Consider the following 22,209-nt stretch of genomic DNA (forward strand, 5'->3'; position numbering starts at 1 on the left):
TTTCCCTGCTGTCAGCATTCTCAAAAATAATAGAAGCAACTATGAAAGACAGATTAATGAATTACCTGTATAAACACAATCATTTAAGCGAATCACAGCTTGGTTTCCGAAGTCAGCCATAGTAGAATTCACAAAAGTTCTACTTGATGCTCTTGATAAAGATGAGTGTGTCACATGCACACTTTTGGATCTTTCTAAGGCGTTTGATAAAGTCGACCACAAGATTCTATTAAATAAATTAGAAGCATTAGGAATAAGAGGGGTAGTTAACGACTGGTTTCGATCATGCCCAACAGATAGGGTACAAAGAGTAGAGATAACACATACTTCAAATAGATCTAAACATTTAGTAAAACACTTATCAGAACAAAAATACATTAATATAGGGGTTAAGCAAGGTAGCATATTAGGACCAATACCGTTCCTGATATACATCAATGCCTTTCCCAGTAGTGTTACTCATGGTGAAAAAATCCTCTTCGCTGATGACAGCAATGTTATAGTCACTGAGAAAACGAAAGAACTTGCCGAGAATGCAAATGAAACTCGCAAGGAAGTTTATGATTGGTTAATAAGTAATAAAGTGACATAGAACATAAAGAAAACTAATGCCATGAATTTCAGTTTGAAGAGGAAAAATGAGGATGTTAAATTAAATGTAGATGGCACCGCTATACACTGTGTAACGAATGCAAAATTTCTAGGAATGAATATTGATTCTCAGTTGAAGTGGCGTGAACACACTTAGGTACTTGCTAACAGACTGTCATCAGCATGTTATGCCCTTAGAATCCTATCATCAGTCTGTAACATACAGTGTCTTTAGTTACATATTATTCATATGAACATTCAATTATTAGGTATGGAATTCTTTTTTGGGGAACAAATGAACAAAATATGAACACAATTTTCAAACTCCAGAAAAGAGCCGTAAGGATAATAACCAAAAATACTAGTTGAGCTCATTGTAAAGATCTGTTCAGAACACTGGGGATTTTAACTGCTCCATGTGAATACATTTACCAGCAGTTGTACACACCAAAAACAACATTGGTAATTATTGCTCTGTCCATGACCACGCAACAAGAGATATACTTAACTTACGTTTAGCAAGAAAAAATAAACATAAAACTCAAAGCAGCATTTTCTATGAAGGAATAAAACTGTACAATAAATTACCAAAAGAGATTAAAGAAATTGCAAAAATACACTTATTTAAAAAGGCAGCTAAAAAGTACCTGTTATGCAATATATTTTATACATTGATGGATTACTTAGCTAAAACAGAGTAGGGGTTTGATAAAAAATATTGTAGAAATAACTAATAATAATAATGATTATAAAACATCCAACATTCCACCTAACGCCTTCACTTTAGGTTTCTTTTCCTTTCTAGATATACTTACCCCCAAACTATGCATAGCACAATACTAACACATCTTCCTCTTTCTGAGCTCAACATCTCACTCATTATAGAGGGATGCTGACTCAATTTTTCAGGATAGCAAATGGAAAGTTGCAGTACAGAAAATAGCCCAGAGATCACCAGTGTGTGTGTGTGTGTGTGTGTGTGTGTGTGTGTGTGTGTGTGTGTGTGGGTGTGTGTGTGTGTGTCTGTGTGTGTGTGTGTGTGCGCGCGCGCTCACGCGCAATGAATTAAGTGATATGAGTGTATAGTGTATGCAGTGACCGATAGTGAGATATGAGTGAACAATGTGGCATTACTTTATTTAGTAAGTCATTTGTAAAAAAGTATTGTATGCCAGGTGTAAATCTAATTATTGTCTCTAATTAGATGTCTGTAAATATATGAGTATACGAATTAGCTCATTTTAAATTGATCTAAATTTGTAAATACTTTGACATGTCCTATATCCTTGTTCAAAGAGAACTACTGATGAATAAAGCTACTACTACTACTACTACTACTACTACTACATGTAGTTTACAAGCGAACCCTGACGATACAGTTTAGTGACATTATTGTATGTACCTCACAGGTTTCTTAGGAAACATAAAAAAAGACAGATGAGGTATCTTCTTCTTGTTGTTGCTGCAATCTATCGTCCCATGCTACGCTCCCATTTGTAAAAGCCATTGTACAAACCAAAATAAACAACTACTATTCGCTTTCGCTTTCATGATTGCGTCGATCTCAACAGTTTAACTTACTGGCCGCTTGGCGCGCCGCTGGCGCAGTAGTCAACAAAATCGAGGCCAAGTGTCGCGTCTTGTGGTATATTATGGTGATACTTTGACTAGTATAATAACATCTTTGAGAAGTACATTTTTAGCGGGAGTGGATCAGTTGTTTACTTCTGAATTTGAATACATGGAATAGTGAATTTGTCATCACGGAAATCCCAGAGGTGTCTGCGTAATGGGAGAAAGTGGAACAAAGTAAGCATAAAAAAGTTCTAATAGTTTGACTTCATTAAACTATTTTGTTGCTGTTAACAGCGGCACATTTATGGCTGTTCCACATCAGAAGCAGAAAGCTTTATGGCTGTAAAACAGAGATTAGTATTAGTTGTATGAACATGTGTAACGCATAGAATTCATTACGTGGGGTATACATGGTAGCTATTAAAGTGTGTTCGCTGTTTTGTTAGCCATCCCTTAATTTATATTGATTGTTTTTGATGTCATAAGTGATTTCATTGGAGCTAAAGTGTGTGGTTTGAACCATGAGATAATTTTTTTTATTTTAACATTTGATTTAATCACAAACCACGTGTTGATATATACTTCCGTAAAAGATGTTAAGATTGTAACCTGACTGCATGTTAGTCGCACCTAGCTGACGCTGTCAAGTTTTTCTGTTTTGTATCGTCTATTTTAATTGTTCATACAGAATAAACCCGTAGGAATTGAGATCTGGGGGGACTGATAGACCTATGTCTGTCAGTCCTGCTACTAGAGAAGCGCTCTTTCGGCTGATATCAGGCCCATGACAGCCCAGCTACTTCATCACATTCTTTATTCATCCCGTGATAGGGGCTGTGCTATTCTTAATTTTCGTAAATGACACAGGCTCCATTGTTCTTACCTTGAAGTTTACAGATGATACAACTTTGTCAAAAGTGGAGAATGTAGTTCAGGCTGTTCAACAAGCTGAAGTCCTAATCAGTGAGGCCAAGACATAGTTTATCAAGAAGAAGATGAAAATTGGTGAGGTTCGAGGCCTCGTGTGTGTGTGTGTGTGTGTGTGTGTGTGTGTGTGTGTGTGTGTGTTAAAAATGAAGAAGCTTGCATACTTTGCCTACTTTCATTCCATAATGTCATACGGTATAATATTTTGGGGTAACTCTTTAAGTCAAACAAAAGTTTTCAGAGTCCAAATGCGTGTAATACGTATTATTTGTGGAGTAAATTCACGGACGTCTTGTATAAACCTCTTCAAAGAACTGGGTATACTAACTACTGCCTCTCAGTATATTTACTTCTTAATGAAATTTGTCCTAAATGATATATTTCTTTTTCCAACAAACAGCTCAGTTCATACACACAATACCAAGAACAAAAATGATCTGCACAAGGACTTAAAAACACTTACTTTAGTTCAAAAAGGGGTCCACTACTCAGGACCGGCAAACATAAAAAATTTAGTTACAAATAAAGATCAGTTTAAAAGGAGCCTGAAAAACTTACTAGTGGCCAACTCCTTCTACTCCATTGACGATTTTTTTAATAGAAACAAATGATGTATTGTATATATTCATACTATTAGTATTGCTATTTCAGCTTTAAAACAAAAAAAAAAGAAATTGACATGTTCCACATCCACGAGGATCTCCTCAACACGGATCTATGGAACAAAAAACTAATCTATTCTTATTTTGGATTTTGGGTGGGTTATTAATAACAAAATTCATAAGTGAATATATATATTCTGGAGGTACTGTGAATACCCCTAGTTCCTTAAATGAATGTCTACAAGGTGATTTTTGGTAGGCTCAAGGTGTTGTTATGGTGTCATGCTTTTGTGCAATGAATACTTTCACTTAATTATGGATTACCATAAAATATGATAACATATGAATGCACAGAATGTAAATATAATAGGATAATTTACTGATAAGTTTATCACCAAAATTTGCAATAAACCTAATAGCATAAGTAGCTGGAACCAGATGTTTCAGCAAATCATCAGTGTGTTTCGTCCAACTCAATTCATGACTCAAGTCATTAAGAACGACAAGGGAGGTTCAATCCACACCAAGTGGTCCAGCACTGGTTGCTTGACCATCTCAGAAAAAATTTATATTTGCTGGCTGAATTCCCCAATGTTAAGTAGTCACAAAAATATTTTTTAAAAAATTTATTTTTTATTATTTTGAAATGGTGGCCATATTTGTTCCAGGCCGCATGCATGTTTTCGTATTTGCAAGCATCTACATTTTTTATAATTATTCAGTAGTGGATTGCCCTAAGCCTTTCAGATAAAATGCATTTAGTTCAACACACTCTGGGCTACAAATTAACATCATTATCACTTACCTGAATGTATTTTTAATAGTTCAAAGCTATCAACCACAAATAAAAAAAAACAATTTTTGAACAGTAGTTTTCCAAAGAAAGATTAATGTCTCAACTTTAAGATTTTTTATGCTATTACACTGTATAGTATAGTTACTTTTTATAGAGTATCAATGGTGAGCAGCTGACACTTAAAAAAAATACGCTATTTTAAGAATGGATTTTTTAATTTTTCCATTTTGTGGCCTGCAATATCTTTGGTGGAGGACCAGACAAAAATATGAAAATTTCGCTGTTAATAGACGTTTATGATATCAAACTTCAGTATAAAATTGGAAGTTATGAAAAAAAGATTACAAACACGAGTCAAAAATACATTTTTTTAACATCTGCGACATCTGGTAGGCTAATCAAATAAAGTATACCAATTGCATAATGTAACACACCACATTACACTAGCTAATGATTATTTGTCGAAACAGTGCTGTGGTAATTGTTTCAGCAGTCTAACAATTGCTTCTGCAAGCCTATACAAGTCTGATTGTCGTCTTCCCCCATACACCAACAGTTGTCTACTCACTCTTATTTAGCTAGAAGTTCTTGAAGTCTGCCGTTGAAAAATGGTGTCTTAGTGTTTTGTTGGTGGTGTTATTAATGAAACCTTTCATAAGTGTGTCTGGAGTGTATCCTAAAGACATTACTTTAATCGAAGATTACAGTGAAGAAGAAAGTGTTGTTTTACTTAAGAGTCGGCCCAGAGGTCAAATCAACATTAAAGTACCATGAAATACTTAAAAAAATGTCATCACCTTTTTGGTCAGTCTTACGTGGTCCCTTTTGAGAAACATAAGAAACCTATAACAAAATATCTGCGAGAAATAACATTTGATCATTATTCTAAAAATAAAAGCCCTCTTGTCAGTCGCATACCAGGAAAACCAGTGTGTCCACCATGTTATTCTAAGATATTTGTAATTAACAAGAGAAAGGATACTGAAACCTCACATACAGAATTTTGTGACTTATCAGCAACCATAAAAAAAGTAAATACAGCTTGTGAAATCCTGGGTATATTGCCTGCTAGTAAAATTAGAAAACTAAATCTAGAATACAAAAATTGAGAAGGTGGCAGCTACAGTCAAAAAGATTTGGAAGTTTCATTTCAAATTACAATTTGTGCTAAAACAGATGGAAGTTCTAAAACTTCACCAACCGAATATGATGATTTGATAGAAAAACTAAAAACTAAGTGCAGTACTTCAAACAAAGAGGATAAAATTAAGATTATCAGCTTACTGCCGAATTCTTGGAGTCGAGCAAAAGTTAGTGATGAATTTAATGAGTCAGAACATCTTGTTGAGTTAAGGCAATTAGGCGTAGTAAAAGAACAGGGAATTTTACCAGCATTACAAAAGAAAAGTGCATCTAATTTGGTAGATGAAAACACAATTAATAAAGTTATTAATTTTTATGATGATGATGATAACAGCCGTTTGATGTCTGGCAAAAAAGACTGTGTTTCTGTGAAAGAAAATGGTTCTAAGATTCAAAGATGAAAAATGTTAGTATTGTATAATTTAAATGAACTCTTCACTGAATTTAAAAAAGAAAATCCTGACTTTAAAGTTGGAAGGTCAAAGTTTTGCCAGTTGAGACGAAGATGGTGTGTTGTTGCAGGGGCATCTGACACCCATAATGTATGTTTGTTTGTATCATCAGAACATAAAGTTGATGATAGAGGGGGCCAGTCTTGGAGTTAACTATAAAGACTTTTTTTTACGTTATGGTATGCAATATTGACAGTTAAAATTGTATGATCAAGGGAAAATGTGAAGAATGTCCAGGAAAAACAAGCCTTACTTGACTTGTTTGAAGAATCTGAAGAAGACAATATAAAATACAAACAGTGGGTGACACAAGGCAGAACTGAAATGGAGATGGTCATAAAGTCATGAGAAGAGTTTTTTGAAGCGTTGGTGGCTAACCTTCAAAATCTAAAAATGCATAATTTTATTGCAAAAGCTCAAAGTAAGTTTTTGAAAGACAAAAAGCAAACCTTGGCAGCTGTTGAATGCTTAGTTCTTTCTGACTTTTTGGAAAATTATTCCTTTGTTGTTCAAGATGAAGTACAAGGGCACCACTGGATAAACAAACAGGCCACAGTTTGCCCATTTGTATTCTATAATAAAGATGAAGATAAACTAATGAGCCACAGCTTTTGTATCATAAGTGACTACCGTGAACACAACACTACAGCAGTGCACATTTTTCAATTAAAATTGACAAACTACATTAAACAGCATCACCCTTCCATAAAAAAACTGATTTACTTTTCGGGCGGGACAGCAAGTCAATGTAACAACAACAAAAATTTTATTAACATCTCCTTTCATAAAGAACAACAACATGGAAAAATTAAAAAAATCCATTTTTTAAAATAGAGTATCTTTTAAGTGTAAGCTGCTCACCATTGATACTCTATAAAAAGTAACTATACTATACAGTGTAATAGGAGAAAAATGATTAAAGCTGAGAAATTAATCTTTCTCTGGTAAACTGCTGTTCAAAACTTGTAATTATTTTTTTGGTGACTGATAACTTTGAACTATCAAATATATTAAACAATACATTCAGCTAAGTGATAATGATGTTAATTTGTAGCTCAGAGTGTGTTGAACTAAATGCATTTTGAAACTTCCTGGCGTTAAAACTGTGTGCCAGGCCGAGACTTGAACTTGGGACCTTGCCTTTTGTGGGCAAGTGCTCTACCAACTGAGCTACCCAAGCACGACTCACGCCCCGTCCTCACCGCTTTACATCTGCCAGTACCTCGCCTCCTACCTTCCAAACTTTACAGAAGCTCTCCTGCGAACCTTGCAGAACTAGCACTCCTTCATATCAGCGCACACTCCGCTGCAGAGTGAAAATCTGATTCTGGAAACATCCCCCAGGCTGTGGCTACGCCATGTCTCCGCAGTATCCTTTCTTTCAGGAGTGCCAAATTAGCAGAAATCATCTACTTTTATTTGTGTGTAGTTTCCTAATTTAATTTCCTCATCATCACCTGAATTTATTCAACTACATTCCATAGACCTACCTTTAATTTGCTTGTGTTGACATTCATCATATATTCTCATTTCAAGACACATTCCATTCAGTTGCTCTTTCAAGCCCATTGCTGCTGTCTTCTGAGAGTTTTAAAATTTTATTGACAAACCTCAAAGTCTTTATTTCTTTCCCTAAACTTTAATTCCTTTCTTCTAATTTGTCTTTGGTTTCCATGACTGCCTGCTCAATGAACAGACTAAATAATACTGGGGATACACTGCAACCCCTTCTCAACCACTGCTTACCTTTAGTTCCCTGTGACTCTTATAATTGCCGTCTGGTTTCTGTCCAAGCTGCATATAACCTTCTGCTCCCTTAATTCTACTGCTACGACCTTCAGAATTTAAAGAGTATATTCCTATTGACATTGTCAAAAGCTATCTTCTATAAGTAATGGGGCAATATTGCCTTGTATGTTCCTGCATTTCTTTGGAATCCAAATCAATGTCCCCCAAAATCTGCTTCTACCAGTTTCTACATTCATCTTTGAATAATGTTTGTTAGTGTTGTGCGACAATGGCTTATTAAGCTGATAGTCGGGTAATAGTCACAGCTATCAGCATGTGCTTCATTGGAATTGGAATTATTACATTCTTGCAGTCAGATGGTATTTCACCTGTCTCATATATCTTGCACAGCAGGTGGAATAGTATTGTCAGTGCTAGCTCACCCAAGGATACCAGTAATTCTGACTGAATGTTGTCTACTGCAGGGGCTTTCTTTTGACTTCGATTTTTCCGTGCTCTGTCAAATTTTTCTTGCAGTGTCATTTCTTTTATCTCATGTTCATCTAAATTGTCTTCTCTTTCTATAATATTGCCTACAAGTTCGTCTCTCCTGTATAGACTCCCTGTATACCCTTTCGACCTTTCAGCTTTCTGTTCCTTGCTTAGTACTGGTTTTCTGTCTGAGCTATAGAGATGTACAGCTGCATCTCTTTCCTGTAATGGACCCTTTAATTTTCTTATAGGTAATATGTCATTTCAATAGTTACATATGTTTCTATATCCTTTCAGTTGCTCATTTTGTAGACATTTGTATTCTTTTTTGCCTGCTTCAGTTGTCACATTTTTGTATTTTATTCTTCCATCAACGAAATTCAGTATCTCTTAGGCCTTGTCTTCTTACCTATTTGATCCTCCACTGCCTAAATTACTTCATCTCTCAAAGGAACCCATTCGTCTTGTACTTGTTCCTTTCCTGTGTTTGTCAGTTGTTACCTAAGGCTCCCTCTGAAACTCTGAACAACCTCTTGTTACTTCAATTTAACCAGGACCCAGCTCTTTAATTTCCTACCTTTTTTGCAATTTATTTGGTTTTAATGCACAATTCATAACCAATAAATTGTGGTCAGAGACCATATGTGCCCCTGGACATGTCTTACAGTTTAAAATCTCATGTTGAAATGTCTTACCATTATTTATTCAGTCTGGAACCTTGGTGTGTTTCCAGGTCTGTTCCACATATAAAACCTTTTTTCATGATTCTTTAAGTGTTACCAATTATCCACTGTGCAGAACTCTACCAGGGAGTTTCATCATTCGTTCCTTTCCCCCTGTACATATCCACCTACTATTTTTCTTTTCTTCATCTTCTTTCTATTGAATTCCAGTTCCCTAACACAATTAAATTTTCTTCTCCCTTAATTAATACAACAATTTCTTTTATGTCATCATACATTGTTTCAATCTCATAATCGTGTGCGCAGCTAGTTGTCATATAAACTTGTACTACTGTGGTGGGTGTTGGCATCGTGTCTATCTTGGCTGCAGTAATCCATTTGCTATGCTGTTTGTGGTAGCACCTGCATTCGTATTTATTTACTCATTGTTAGACGAACTCTCGCATTAGTCCGATTCAGATTACAGCTGTCACCTTTTATAATCCAGGGGAGCAGCAAGTTATTTATTGATCCTTTTGGATGCTTTGTTCATAGTTTAATTCCTAAATTCCATGAGTGTTTCTTATATGAGGTTACTGCGAAGTGTAGATTCAGGCAGTCTGTAGCACAGTCATCATTTCTTTTGAATGGCCAGCTGTACAGCTCAGTAAGGTACCAGTTTGCATTGGTTACACTTCCAAAGGGTAGTGGTTTGCGTATTTACTTTTCTCCGTGTGGTTTTGTGGTTTACTTCTTAAGTTAGTCGTGCTGGGATGGAAAAGATACGTGCATGCTGTAAACGGACACAGGAGCTGGTTGCAGTTCGTGAACAGCTGGAGGCACTTCTGGCTGCAGTCAGCCATTTTCAGGCTGCTGCCTCAGTTTGTAATGGTGGCAGAGAATCTGGTGAGCTACATGAGATACCTCAGTTGTCACTTATTTTGCCCAAAGGCTCTGCTGATGAGGCACCTTACAGTGTACCCGAAGCAATGGATCTGCCCTCATTGATGGGTGAGTGACAGGTGCTGATGCATTGGCATCGCATGAGGTGGACAGTCAATGTGCAGGCTGGCCATTAAGCCTTGCCCATTAACCCTGTGAGTGGTTTGGTGGCCTCTCCTTCAGCAGGGCCCGAGCGGGAACATGGGGTGGAGGGATTTTCTAGTTATTGTGAGCTCCATTGTTAGGCGCATTATGGAGCCTCTTAAGGAAATAGTGTTCAGGACTGGAAAGAAAACCAGTGTACACTCAATATGTCTGTGAGGAGGACCATAACTGAGATGTGGAGCAGGTCATGCATGTGGCTATGAAATGTGCTGGGTGCAGTCATTTGCAAGTTGTGTGGCTCACATTGGCACCAGTAATGCTTATCACTTGATTTCTGAGGCCGTACTGAGTTCATATTGCGGGGAGGGGGTCAGTGAAAGCAGAGTTCATAATTCACAACACTGGAGTTCATCAGCATCCTTTGGTTTGGTGCCAAGTGGAGGGTCTCAATCAAAGACTGTGTAAGAAAATAAAGAGCCTACAGCCATCTTTATGATCTTATTTACTGTGTAGCTACCAGTTTCGGTGCTAAATTGTGCAGTTGTTAGGCCTTAGTTGACGAGTTGGCAGTTGTTGGTTGGAGTGCTGATGTCACAGTTATGGATAGTGTGTGTAAACTAGTTAAGTTGGCCACTGGTGCAGCGTATATATGGATCGTGACAACACATTCATCAACTAAGTCCTGAAGATGGCACATTGAAGTGCCAAAACTGGTAGCTACACAGTAAATAAGGTCATATGGATGCTTCCCCCCCCCCCCCCCTCCCGAGGGCCCCACAGTCCCTTTTGTGGGTACATGTGTGGCGTGCATGTGGCCCCAAGCTATTGCAGTCACCTTCCTTTTTCCAGACTGCATTACTGTCCCTGTTCTTCTCCCTCCCTGTCCTTGCTCCTTGCTCCTTTCTTCTTGCCCCCTCCTTTCCCTCTTGGTGGACATCTTTATATCAACCTGGCTATCCTCCTGGCTTTGTATTGGTATGTGCTGTTGTTTAATTTGCTGTTTCCATCTCCTTTTAGGCGTTTTTGATCCCCTTGGGGTTTGACCTCCATTTCCAATGTTTTCCGTTCAGTGTGAGCCATTTGGGGATGAACTCCCAACCTAGTTTCGATGGTGCAGGCTCCTCTCCACCCCCCTCCCCCTCCTTTCTCTTTTCCCCTTGCACCCTGGCCCCCTTCATGCTAGGTCACAAGCACAGTACCCAGTCTATGTGGTGGGGCTGTTAAGTACCCACTTGGCTGAGCCCCCTGACAACACAGGGCTGTTATGCCTCATGTATGCCAAGGAGTCAGTGCTCATCACTTTGGGGCATCAGAACTCCCGGCAGTGGCCCTTGTAGTGGCTGGGTGGCACCCACCGGGCGAGCCCCTGGTCAGAGTGGGTGGTACTAGGATGGACGCCTTACACATGAAGTGACAAAAGCTTCATCATCTTGGCCATTCTGTGGCCATCTTTAAGAGTGATACAAGACGTGACACTCCTTCTGATCCTTCGGCCTTCCCCTCCCTGGCCACCCCCTGGGAAGAGGGTCAAGCTTGCAGGCTTGGGTTGAAACATTTCCCTTGGTACCTGGTTTGTATCAGGACAAATGGTGAAAGTTTTGCCACAACAAAGCCTTTGTTTTTCGTGGAGATGATTGAAGATAAGTATGGTGAAGTGGAACATGTGTGTAAAATGTGGTCCAATTCTTTTCTCATAAAGACCTCTTCTGCTGCCCAATCTGAAGCCATGCGTGCTTTTGTGACCATCTCGGTGACATCCCCGTCTCTGTCGCACCCCACCAATCTTTGAACTCGCTATAAGGCATCATTTTCCACCGGGATTTTGTTCTGCAAACTGTTCCGTGAAAATCTTGAGCAGCGAGGAGTCCAATTTACCCACCGTGTCCAGCGAGGCCCTAAAAACAGTTGCACCGAGACAGGTGCCTTTATCCTGGTCTTCGAGGGGGGGATACCCTCCAAGAGAAGGTGTAGGTGATGGTGTATCGGTGTGAGGTGAAACCTTACATTCCACCATCCATGAGATGCTTTAAATGCTTATGGTTTGGACACGTCTTCTCGCTGCACCAATGATCCCCTCTGCAGTGACTGTGGGTGCCCCCTCCACGAGGGGAGTGTCTGTGCTCCCCCACCAGTATGCGTAAATTGTAATGCGCAACATTCTCCACGCTCACCAGCATGCCCGGTGTACGTGAAAGAATGATGGAGTCAAGAGTACAAGACCTTAGATCGACTTACCTACACTGAGGCTTGTCGAAAGTATGACTAGCTCCATTCCGTCCCTGTAACTTCTACTTTTGCTTCAGTTACATCCATTCCCCCTCCTACCCCCTCCTCTCCCCAGGCCCACCCAATTCGCCCCACACCTTCCGCCTAACCCTCACTCCCCCACTCCCCCTCCACATCAGTCCCCATACCCACCCCTTTGGGTCCCCCTCCCCCTTCCCCACTGGTGAAGCGCTACCCTTCTTCTGCAGCCGCCTGAACTGGAGCTCCCTCCCGGGACTCCTCTTCCTGTCACACCCCTGAAAGGTGATACGCAGCTCCACATCGGCTGCGCGATCCGCGGCCGGTGGGCACCAAGATTGCCAGGTGTAATTCATTGCCCGACCTCGCTGCAGTTTGCCCTTCTCTATCTTCACAAGAGAAGAAGCAGAAACACACGGTACCCCTGAGGTGCCGCCTTCTCCTCCTCCAGCCAAAGAACCAACCGAGTCCGACCCTACCTATTTGGACATTACCCCATCCTTATCGGTGACAGATGGCGACTTGGCGGCATGACCGGCTCCAGTCCGTTCGCTTCCCATTTGGGCTCCAGCTTGAGAATCGTCCAACGGAAATGTAATGGCTATTTGTGTCACCTCCTGGAGTTGCAGCCCCTTCTTTCCTCCTACTCTGCTGCTTGCAGTGCTCTCCAGGAGACCCATTTTGTCAATTCTTACTCACCCACCCTTTGTGGGTTCCATGCTTTCTGTTGAAACCGAATTGGCCCCTTGCGGGCTTCTGGTGGTGTTTGCATCTTGGTCCGCAAGGACATTGTTAGTAAATGGGTTCCCCTCCATACCACTCAGGAAGCAATTGCTGTCAGGGTCCATCTGGCCACTCCAATCACAATCGGTAAACTCTACCTCCGGCCTGACAGGCCGCCCACATCCCTTGCCCTAACCACCCTTCTTCAACTCCATTCTCCCTTTGCTTGTAGGGGACTTTAATGCCCACAACCCTCTTTGGGGTAGTCACACGACTACTGCCCAGGGCAGGACAGTTCAGTTGAAGCTGTTCTGACAGGGCTGTCTCTTAAACACCGGCGCTCCCACATACTTCAGTGTGGCACACGGCACTTTCTCTGCCATTGACCTCTCCATCTGCAGCCCCAGCCTTCTTCCCTCCGTGCAGTGGGGTGTCCACGATGACTTATGTGAGAGCGATCATTACTCAATTGTTTTGACCTGTCTTCAGTATATCTCGCTCCGTCACCCTCCCAGGTGGGCCTTCTCCTCTGCTACCATCCCCCCAGTACTACCACACAGTAGTATTGATGAGTCTACACAGATTTTGACGGCCGCCATTCTTTCCGCATCTGTTTCAGCCATTCCTTCTTCCTTGGGTTCACTCCATCAGAAGATGGTCCCTTTGTGGATTTCGGAAATTGCTGTGGCCATAAAAGACTGCCGCTGTGCTCTTCAACACTTCATGCGGCACCCTTCTACTGCTCTCCTTCTGGTCTTTAAACGATTCCGCACTCCCGGTCCCGTTACCTAATCAAATTTCAGAAACGGATTTGCTGGGAATGATATGTGGCTGCCATAGAACTGCACACCCCGTCTTCCCAAGTCTGGGCGGATCTCAGGCAAATTTCTGTGCATGGTGTTGTCCTTACCCATCCGGACTTTGTCGCAGAGCATTTTGCTCAACACTTCGTCCAAGCTTCTGCATTGACTCAGTATCAGCCTACATTCGTCGCTCAGAGCGACTGCCTTTGTCTTTCATTTCTCACTGCTTGGAGCCTTATAATGCCCCATTTAGCAAGTGGGAATTTGCCAGCGCCCTCGCCCTTTGTCCCGACACGGCTCCTGGACCAGATCGGATACATAACCAAATGCTCCCACACTTATCGGTGTCTGGCCAATGTCGTATACTGACCCTTTTCAGCTGTCTGTGGAGTGAGGGGGTCTTTCCTACCCAGTGGCAGGAAAGCATTGTTATTCCAGTGTTGAAGCTTGGGAAGCCACATCTTCAGTTGGCTAGCTACCATCCAATCAGCCTTACCAGCACCCCTTCCCCCTGCGGGTCCGGGGTAAGAATAGGCCTGAGGTATTCCTGCCTGTCGTACGAGGCGACTAAAAGGAGTTTCAACCGTTTCGGCCTTCCATGTGATGGTCCCACTTGGGGTTTGACCTCCATTTTTCAAAATTCTACAGAAGTACGAGCCTTTTGGGGAAGGACACCTTACGTGGTGTACCACTGGTCCTAAGTGCACTAAGACCTTGGCACTCAGCATTGCACCGGCGTTGTAACCATACCCACTATTCCTCAAATTGGGCCTAAACGCCTGATGGGTTGTCAAAGTTACACCCATAGTGCATCTCCGTCTGCACCAGCGATCATGATGGACTTTCCATGGCACCAGAAATCCAGCACGGTAGCCAGCCCGTTGTGGTGGGGTCGTCATGTACCCTCTAGGTTGTAGCCCCCTGACAACACAGGGATCGTACTGCCGATACCTGAGCTGCACCCTCCCCACGTCGGCCAAGGAGTAGATGCCCGTCTCCTTGGGGCATCAGGACTCCCGGCAATGGTCATCTTGCCAGGTGGCCCTTGCTGCGGCTGGGTGGCGCCCGTGGGGAGAGCCCCTGGTCGGAGTGGGTGGTATCGGGGCGGACGTTTCGCAGATGAAACGTCAACACGTATCAGGTCGCTCTGCGGCCGAGTCTTTCAAAAGAAAAGGTACCGTTTCTAGTTCTGGTTCTCCTGCCCTTTCCCCCTTGGTCACTCCATGGGAGGAGGGACAGGCCCGCCGGCTTGGGGCGAAGTACTTCCCCCGCTATTTGGTCTGTTCTCGAACCGATGGGGGGACATTCGCCACCTCCAAGCCCATGTTCTTTGTTCAGCACATTGAGGACATCTTCGGGGAAATCGAGGCTCTCAGCAAGATGCGTTCAGGGTCCATTCTTATCAAGACCACCTCCGCCACACAGTCGGCGGCGCTCCAGGCGTGCGACCACCTAGGGGACATCCCAGTATCCATTGTCCCACATCTGGCACTAAATAGGACGCAGGGGGTTATTTTTCATCGTGACCTCCTGCTACAATCTGATGAGGAGCTCAGGGCCAACCGGGAGCGCCAAGGCGTGCATTTCGTCCGGCGAGTCCAGCGCGGCCCCAAAGACCGTCGCATCAACACCGGGGCCTTTATCCTCGCCTTCGAGGGGGACGTTCTCCCAGAGAAGGTAAAGGTGATGTGCTACCGGTGTGACGTGCGACCTTACGTCCCGCCTCCTATGCGCTGTTTTAGGTGTTTGCGCTTTGGGCACATGTCGTCACGGTGTGAGGCTGAGCCCCTTTGTGGCGATTGTGGACGTCCTCTTCGTGAGGAACATATATGCACCCCACCACCTCGGTGCATTAATTGTCCTGGCGTCCACTCGCCTAGATCCTCAGACTGCCCCGCATATCAGAAGAAGATGATACAAGAAATCAAAACTTCCGATCGGCTCTCTTATTCTGAGGACAGGAAGAAGTATGACCGCCTCCATCCCGTGCCATTGACCACTTCGTTTGCCTCAGTTGTGTCCACTCCTTCCGCGGTATCCTCACCCCTATCCTGTCCCCCCTCCGCCTCCTCCGCCCATCAGGGGGCTCTGCCTCCGCCTCCCAAATCCCTCCCTTCCAGATCCTCCTCCCCCGTGGCCCCCACCCACTCTGCCCCAGAGGCCACCCTTCCTCCTCCTCCTCCTCCCCCCCCCCCCACACGCCACCTGAGAAGCGATCCTCTTCTCAGGCGTCCATCGGGGAAACGTTCCGGACCCCAGCTTCCGAGGTCCGGCGTTCCAAAATGGACCCCGCGTGTGAGGACCTTCTTCGGGTCCAGCCCACCATCCCTGTGCCTCCTCGGCCCTCCAAGAAGGCCTCCAAGAAGAAGTCTCTCTCCCCCTCTCCACCACGGCGCGTTTCGTCTGACGCTCCATCCGTGAGTCGCTGCTCCCGGCCGTCCTCAGTTTCGCCGGGATGCTCTGCTGCCAGGCGCTCAGCTGGCCTTTCGTCGGCAAATGATGCTGCCCCTCCTACACAACCAGGGACAGTGGCCGCAGCTGGCGACAAGTCGATGGAACCGGATCCGCCTTCCGTCGGTTGTAGCGTTGTTCCCTCGCAACCTGGCCCTCCGCGGCCGTCGAGGTGACCAGCTCTTCCCCCGTCTCGTTCCACCAACTTTTTGACTAGCGATGGCGTTGTTTCATTGGAACATAAGAGGTATTCGATCTAATCGAGAGGAATTACAACTGCTCCTCCGCCTGCACTGTCCGCTCGTCCTTGGTCTCCAGGAAACCAAGTTGCGCCCGACTGACCGTATTGCCTTTACCCACTATACCTCGGAGCGGTATGACCTCACCCCTGTGGACGGTAGCCCAGCTCATGGTGGGGTCATGTTGCTCGTTCGGGACGATGTCTATTACCATCCCATCCCATTGACCACCTCACTCCAAGCAATAGCTGTCCGCATTACTCTTTCTGCTTTTACTTTTTCAGTTTGTACCATCTACACTCCACCGTCATCTGCTGTTAGTCGGGCTGACGTGATGCACCTGATCGTTCAGCTTCCCCCGCCGTTTTTATTGTTTGGCGACTTCAATGCCCATCATCCCCTTTGGGGCTCTCCTGCATCCTGTCAAAGAGGCTCACTCTTGGCGGATGTCTTCAACCATCTCAATCTTGTCTGCCTCAATACCGGCGCCCCGACTTTCCTCTCGGACTCTACTCATACCTACTCCCACTTGGACCTCTCGATCTGTTCTACCACTCTTGCCTGTCGGTTCGAGTGGTATGTCCTTTCTGACACCTATTCGAGCGACCACTTCCCCTGTGTCGTTCGCCTCCTGCACCACACCCCATCCCCACGTCCTTCGAGCTGGAACATACTGAAAGCTGACTGGGGGCTTTACTCCTCCCTGGCGACCTTTCCGGACCACGATTTTCCCAGTTGTGACAGTCAGGTCGACTACCTCACAGCTGTTATCATCAATGCTGCCGAACGTTCCATTCCTCGTACTACTTCTTCTTCACGTCGCGTTTCCGTCCCCTGGTGGAACGAGGCTTGTAGGGACGCTATCCGTGCTCGACGACGTGCTTTACGCACCTTTCGCCGCCATCCTACGTTGGCGAATTGTATTGAATACAAACGACTCCGAGCGCAATGCCGTAGAGTCATCAAAGACAGCAAAAAAGCTTGTTGGGCCTCCTTCACCAGCTCCTTTAACAGTTTTACTCCCTCTTCTGTCGTTTGGGGTAGCCTGCGCCAGCTGTCGGGCATTAAGGCCCACTCCTCGGTACCTGGCCTGACCTCAGGTAATGAGGTCCTTGTTGATCCTGTGGCTGTCTCCAACGCCTTTGGCCGCTTTTTCGTGGAGGTTTCAAGCTCCGCCCATTACCATCCTGCCTTCCTTCCCAGGAAAGAGGCAGAAGAGGCTCGGCGACCTTCCTTCCACTCGCTGAATCTGGAAACTTATAATGCCCCTTTTACTATGGGGGAACTCGAACGTGCGCTTGCACTGTCCCGGTCCTCTGCTCCGGGGCCAGATGCCATTCACGTTCAGATGCTGGCACACCTTTCTCCGGCGGGCAAAAGCTTCCTTCTTCGTACCTACAATCGCGTCTGGACCGAAGGTCAAGTTCCCATGCGTTGGTGTGACGCCGTTGTTGTTCCTATACCCAAACCCGGGAAGGATAGACACCTTCCTTCTAGTTACCGCTCCATTTCTCTTACAAGCTGTGTCTGTAAGGTGATGGAGCGCATGGTTAATGCTCGGTTAGTCTGGATTCTTGAATCTCGACGGCTACTTACTAATGTCCAATGCGGCTTTCGTCGCCGCCGCTCCGCTGTTGACCACTTTGTGACCTTGTCGACATTCATCATGAACAACTTTTTGCGAAGGCGCCAAACGGTAGCCGTGTTCTTCGACTTGGAGAAGGCTTATGATACCTGTTGGAGAGGAGGTATCCTCCGCACTATGCACAGGTGGGGCCTACGCGGTCGCCTGCCCCTTTTTATTGATTCCTTTCTAACGGATCGAAAGTTTAGGGTACGTGTGGGTTCCGTATTGTCCGACGTCTTCCTCCAGGAGAACGGAGTGCCACAGGGCTCAGTCTTGAGCGTAGCCCTTTTTGCCATCGCGATCAATCCAATTATGCGATCAATCCAATTATGGATTGCATTCCACCTCCTGTCTCCGGCTCTCTCTTTGTCGATGACTTCGCGATCTACTGCAGTGCCCAGAGAACATGCCTCCTGGAGCGCTGCCTTCAGCGTTGTCTAGACAGCCTCTACTCATGGAGCGTGGCAAATGGCTTCCGGTTCTCTGAAGAGAAGACGGTTTGTATCAACTTTTGGCGATATAAAGCATTCCTTCCGCCATCCTTACATCTCGGTCCCGTTGTTCTCCCATTCGTGGACACAACTAAGTTTCTAGGGCTCACGTTGGACAGGAAACTGTGTTGGTCTCCACATCTCTCTTATTTGGCAGCCCGTTGTACACGTTCCCTTAATGTCCTCAGAGTTCTTAGCGGTTCATCTTGGGGAGCGGATCGCACTGTCCTGCTTCGCTTGTATCGGTCCATAGTCCGATCGAAGCTGGATTATGGGAGCTTCGTCTACTCGTCCGCTCGGCCATCCCTCTTACGCCGGCTCAACTCCATCCACCATCGGGGGATATGTCTTGCGACCGGAGCCTTCTACACTAGTCCTGTCGAGTCTTTATGCTGAAGCTGCCGAGTTACCATTGACCTACTGGCGCGACGTACTGCTGTGTCGGTATGCCTGCCGGCTGTTGTCTATGCCCGACCACCCCTCTTACAAGTCCTTCTTCGCAGATTCTCTCGACCGTCAGTACGGGTTGTATGTGTCTGCCCTGCTGCCCCCCGGAGTCCGCTTCCGTCGCCTGCTTCGTCAATTGGATTTTGCCCTCCCTACCACCTTCAGAGAGGGTGAGAGCCCGACACCACCTTGGCTCCAGGCTCCGGTTCATATTTATCTCGACCTCAGCTCGCTCCCGAAGGAGGGTACTCCGGCTGCAGTGTATTGCTCACGGTTTGTCGAACTTCGTGCTAGACTTGCCGGTCACACCTTTATTTACACCGATGGCTCCAAAACTGACGATGGTGTCGGCTGTGCCTTTGTCGTCGGGGCCGCCACCTTTAAATACCGGCTCCTCGACCAATGTTCCAGCTTTACGGCCGAGCTTTTTGCTCTCCATCAGGCCTTTCAGTATGCCCGCCGCCACCGCCATTCATCGTATGTACTCTGCTCTGACTCACTCAGTGCTCTTCAGAGCCTTGGAGCTCCTTATCCGGTCCATCCCTTGATTCAACGGATACAGCAGTCCCTCCATTCTTTCGCTGATAATGGTGGTTCTGTCAGCTTTCTGTGGGTTCCCGGACATGTAGGAGTGCCTGGGAATGAGGCTGCTGATGCTGCAGCCAAGGCTGCAGTCCTCCTGCCTCGGCCAGCCTCCCATTGTGTCCCGTCATCTGACGTTCGTGGGGATGTTTTTAAGGGGCTTGTGTCGTTGTGGTGGGATGCTTGGTCATCCCTCCAAGGAAACAAGCTCCGGGCAGTAAAACCGCTCCCAACAGCTTGGACAACCTCCTCCCGACCATCTCGGCGAGAGGAGGTCCTTCTGACCAGGTTGCGGATTGGGCATTGCCGGTTTAGCCACCGCTACCTGCTCTCCGGTGACCCAGCCCCGCAGTGCCCTTGTGGTCAGGCATTAACAGTGCGCCATGTTTTATTGTCGTGTCCCCGTTTTAGTCAATTTCGTGTTGTCCTGTCCCTGCCATCTACTTTACCGGATGTTTTAGCTGATGACGCTCGAGCAGCTGCTCGTATTCTGCGTTTTATAACTTTAACTGGCTTGTCCAAAGACATTTAACCTTTTTACTTATTTTATCTGCATCTTTGTCAGGTCCTTCTGGTGTCCCCCCCATCCCCTTGAGTTTTACCGGATTCCATGTGCTCTAACAACAGTGACTGGGCGCTAATGACCTCAGCAGTTGAGCGCCCTTACACCCAACCAAAAAAAAAAAAATTACCAGCACCCTCTGCAAGCTCCTTGAGAGTCGGCGGCTGTTTCGGATCCTTGAATCTGGCGACCTTTTGTCATCGACCCAAGGTGGTTTTCACTGTGGCCGCTCTATGGTGAATAATGTGGTCCACCTGGAGTCTGCTATCTGGTCGGCTTTTTCCTATCGGCAACACCTCATTGCTGTCTTCTTTGACCTGCATAAAGCCTGTGACACCACCTGGCACCACCACATCCTCACCACGCTTCATGAATGGGGCCTTTGTCATGCTCTGCCACTTTTTATCCATAACTTTCTTTCTGGTCGCTCTTTCCGGGTCCAAGTTGGTTCCTCCTACAGCACTTCCACTTGGCAAGAAAATGGGGTTCCACAGGGTTCTGTGCTGGGCATTCCTCTCTTTCTCGTCGCCATTAATGGACTGGTGGCAGATGCTGCTCCGACAGTGTTCCCCTCTTTGATTGCTGATGATTTTTGTATCTACATTGCTTCCTCCATCATGGGTGCTGCAGAATGCTGTCTATAGGGGGCAATCTACTTGGCACAATGTTGGACTCTCTCCCATGGCTTTCTGTTATCGGTGGCCAAGTTGTGTGTCATGCATTTCTGCCATGGCCGTACAGTCCATTCCCATCCGGACCTGTTCCTCAATGGCCAATCCCTTGAGGTGGTGGACATCCATCGCTTCTTGGGTCTGTTCTTCGATGCCCGGTTGACATGGCTCCCACATCTTCGCCAGCTGAAGAGGACGTGCTGGTCGCATATCAATGTTCTTAGATGTCTGTGCAATACCACCTGTGGTGCAGACCGTTCTATTATCCTGCGATTGCACAAAGCGCTGGCCCAGTCTCGTTCAGACTACAGGTTTCCTGTCTATGGTTCTGTGTCACCTTCGACATTGCAGATACTAGACCCCATCCACCATCGTGGGGTACGACTTGCGACTGGTGCCTTCCAGACTATCCCCATGATTTACCTTCTCGCAGAGGTGGGGATTCCACCGCTGCAAGTTTTGAGCCAACAACAGCTGATATCTTACGCGCTCTGCATTCGCTGCACCCCAAAGCACCCTAATTATGATCTCCTTTATCCAGACATGGAGATCAACTTCCCTCGAAGGCGGCCACAATGTGGGCTTACCATGGCTGCCTGCATTCAGTCACTCTTTCCTGAGCTCCAGCACTTCCCTTTACTGCCTCTTTTCTCCGCTCATGCACATACCCCTCCGTGGTGCGTCTCTCGGCCACAGCTATGTCTTGATCTCTCTATCAATTCAAAAGACTCCGTCCCTCCGGAGGCCATTCGCTACGAATTCTACTTTGCCACCAATTCTACCGTCTCCTCAGTTCATTTCAGGGTCCCGAAGTGATTTATACTGAGGGTTCCATGGCTGCTTGTCACACTGGTTATGCTAACACATATGTGAGACACACTGAACCTCGTTTCTTGCCAGATTGCTGTAGTGTTTTTACTGCAGAATTGGTAGCCATCTTGCATGCACTGGACCATGTCCGCTTCTGCTCAGGACTGTCCTTCACTATCTGTAGTGACTCCTTGAGCAATTTCCAAGCTGTCTGCCAGTGCTTCCCTCGCCACCCCATTGGCCATAGCTGTCCAGGACTCACTTTCTCTCCTTGATCAATGTGGATGCTCTGTTGTTTTCATTTGGACCCCAGGCCATGTTGGGATCCTCGGCAATGAACTTGGTGATCGACTGACTAAATTGGCTACTAACAGGCATTCCGGAAATAGACCTTTGCGTGGCATTACGTTGTCACATTTTGGTACTTTGGTATCCAGAATGGCACACTCTTTCTTTGCCATACAAGCTCAGGACAATAAAGGATTCTACAACTATGTGGCAGTGCTCCTTATGGGCCTCTCGTAAAGCCTCTGTCATCCTTTAC

The 22,209-nt window shown here is 45.4% G+C and overlaps 1 protein-coding gene across 2 annotated transcripts in view; it reads left to right on the forward strand.

The window, feature by feature from the left end:
- Positions 1 to 2,273: 2,273 nt before the first annotated feature.
- LOC124723116 (set1/Ash2 histone methyltransferase complex subunit ASH2-like) overlaps positions 2,274 to 22,209 on the forward strand; it is a 199,982-nt gene continuing 180,046 nt past the window's right edge. Inside the window, exon 1 of one of the 2 annotated variants that reach the window (XM_047248300.1) lies at positions 2,274 to 2,400. In XM_047248300.1, coding sequence (XP_047104256.1) covers positions 2,381 to 2,400 — 20 coding nt within the window. In that variant the 5' untranslated portion in view covers positions 2,274 to 2,380. The remainder of the gene's footprint in view (positions 2,401 to 22,209) is intronic. The other variant, XM_047248299.1, reaches the window with a different exon arrangement.

The sequence above is a fragment of the Schistocerca piceifrons genome, chromosome X, assembly GCF_021461385.2.
Source record: "Schistocerca piceifrons isolate TAMUIC-IGC-003096 chromosome X, iqSchPice1.1, whole genome shotgun sequence".
NCBI classification, from domain to species: domain Eukaryota; kingdom Metazoa; phylum Arthropoda; class Insecta; order Orthoptera; family Acrididae; genus Schistocerca; species Schistocerca piceifrons.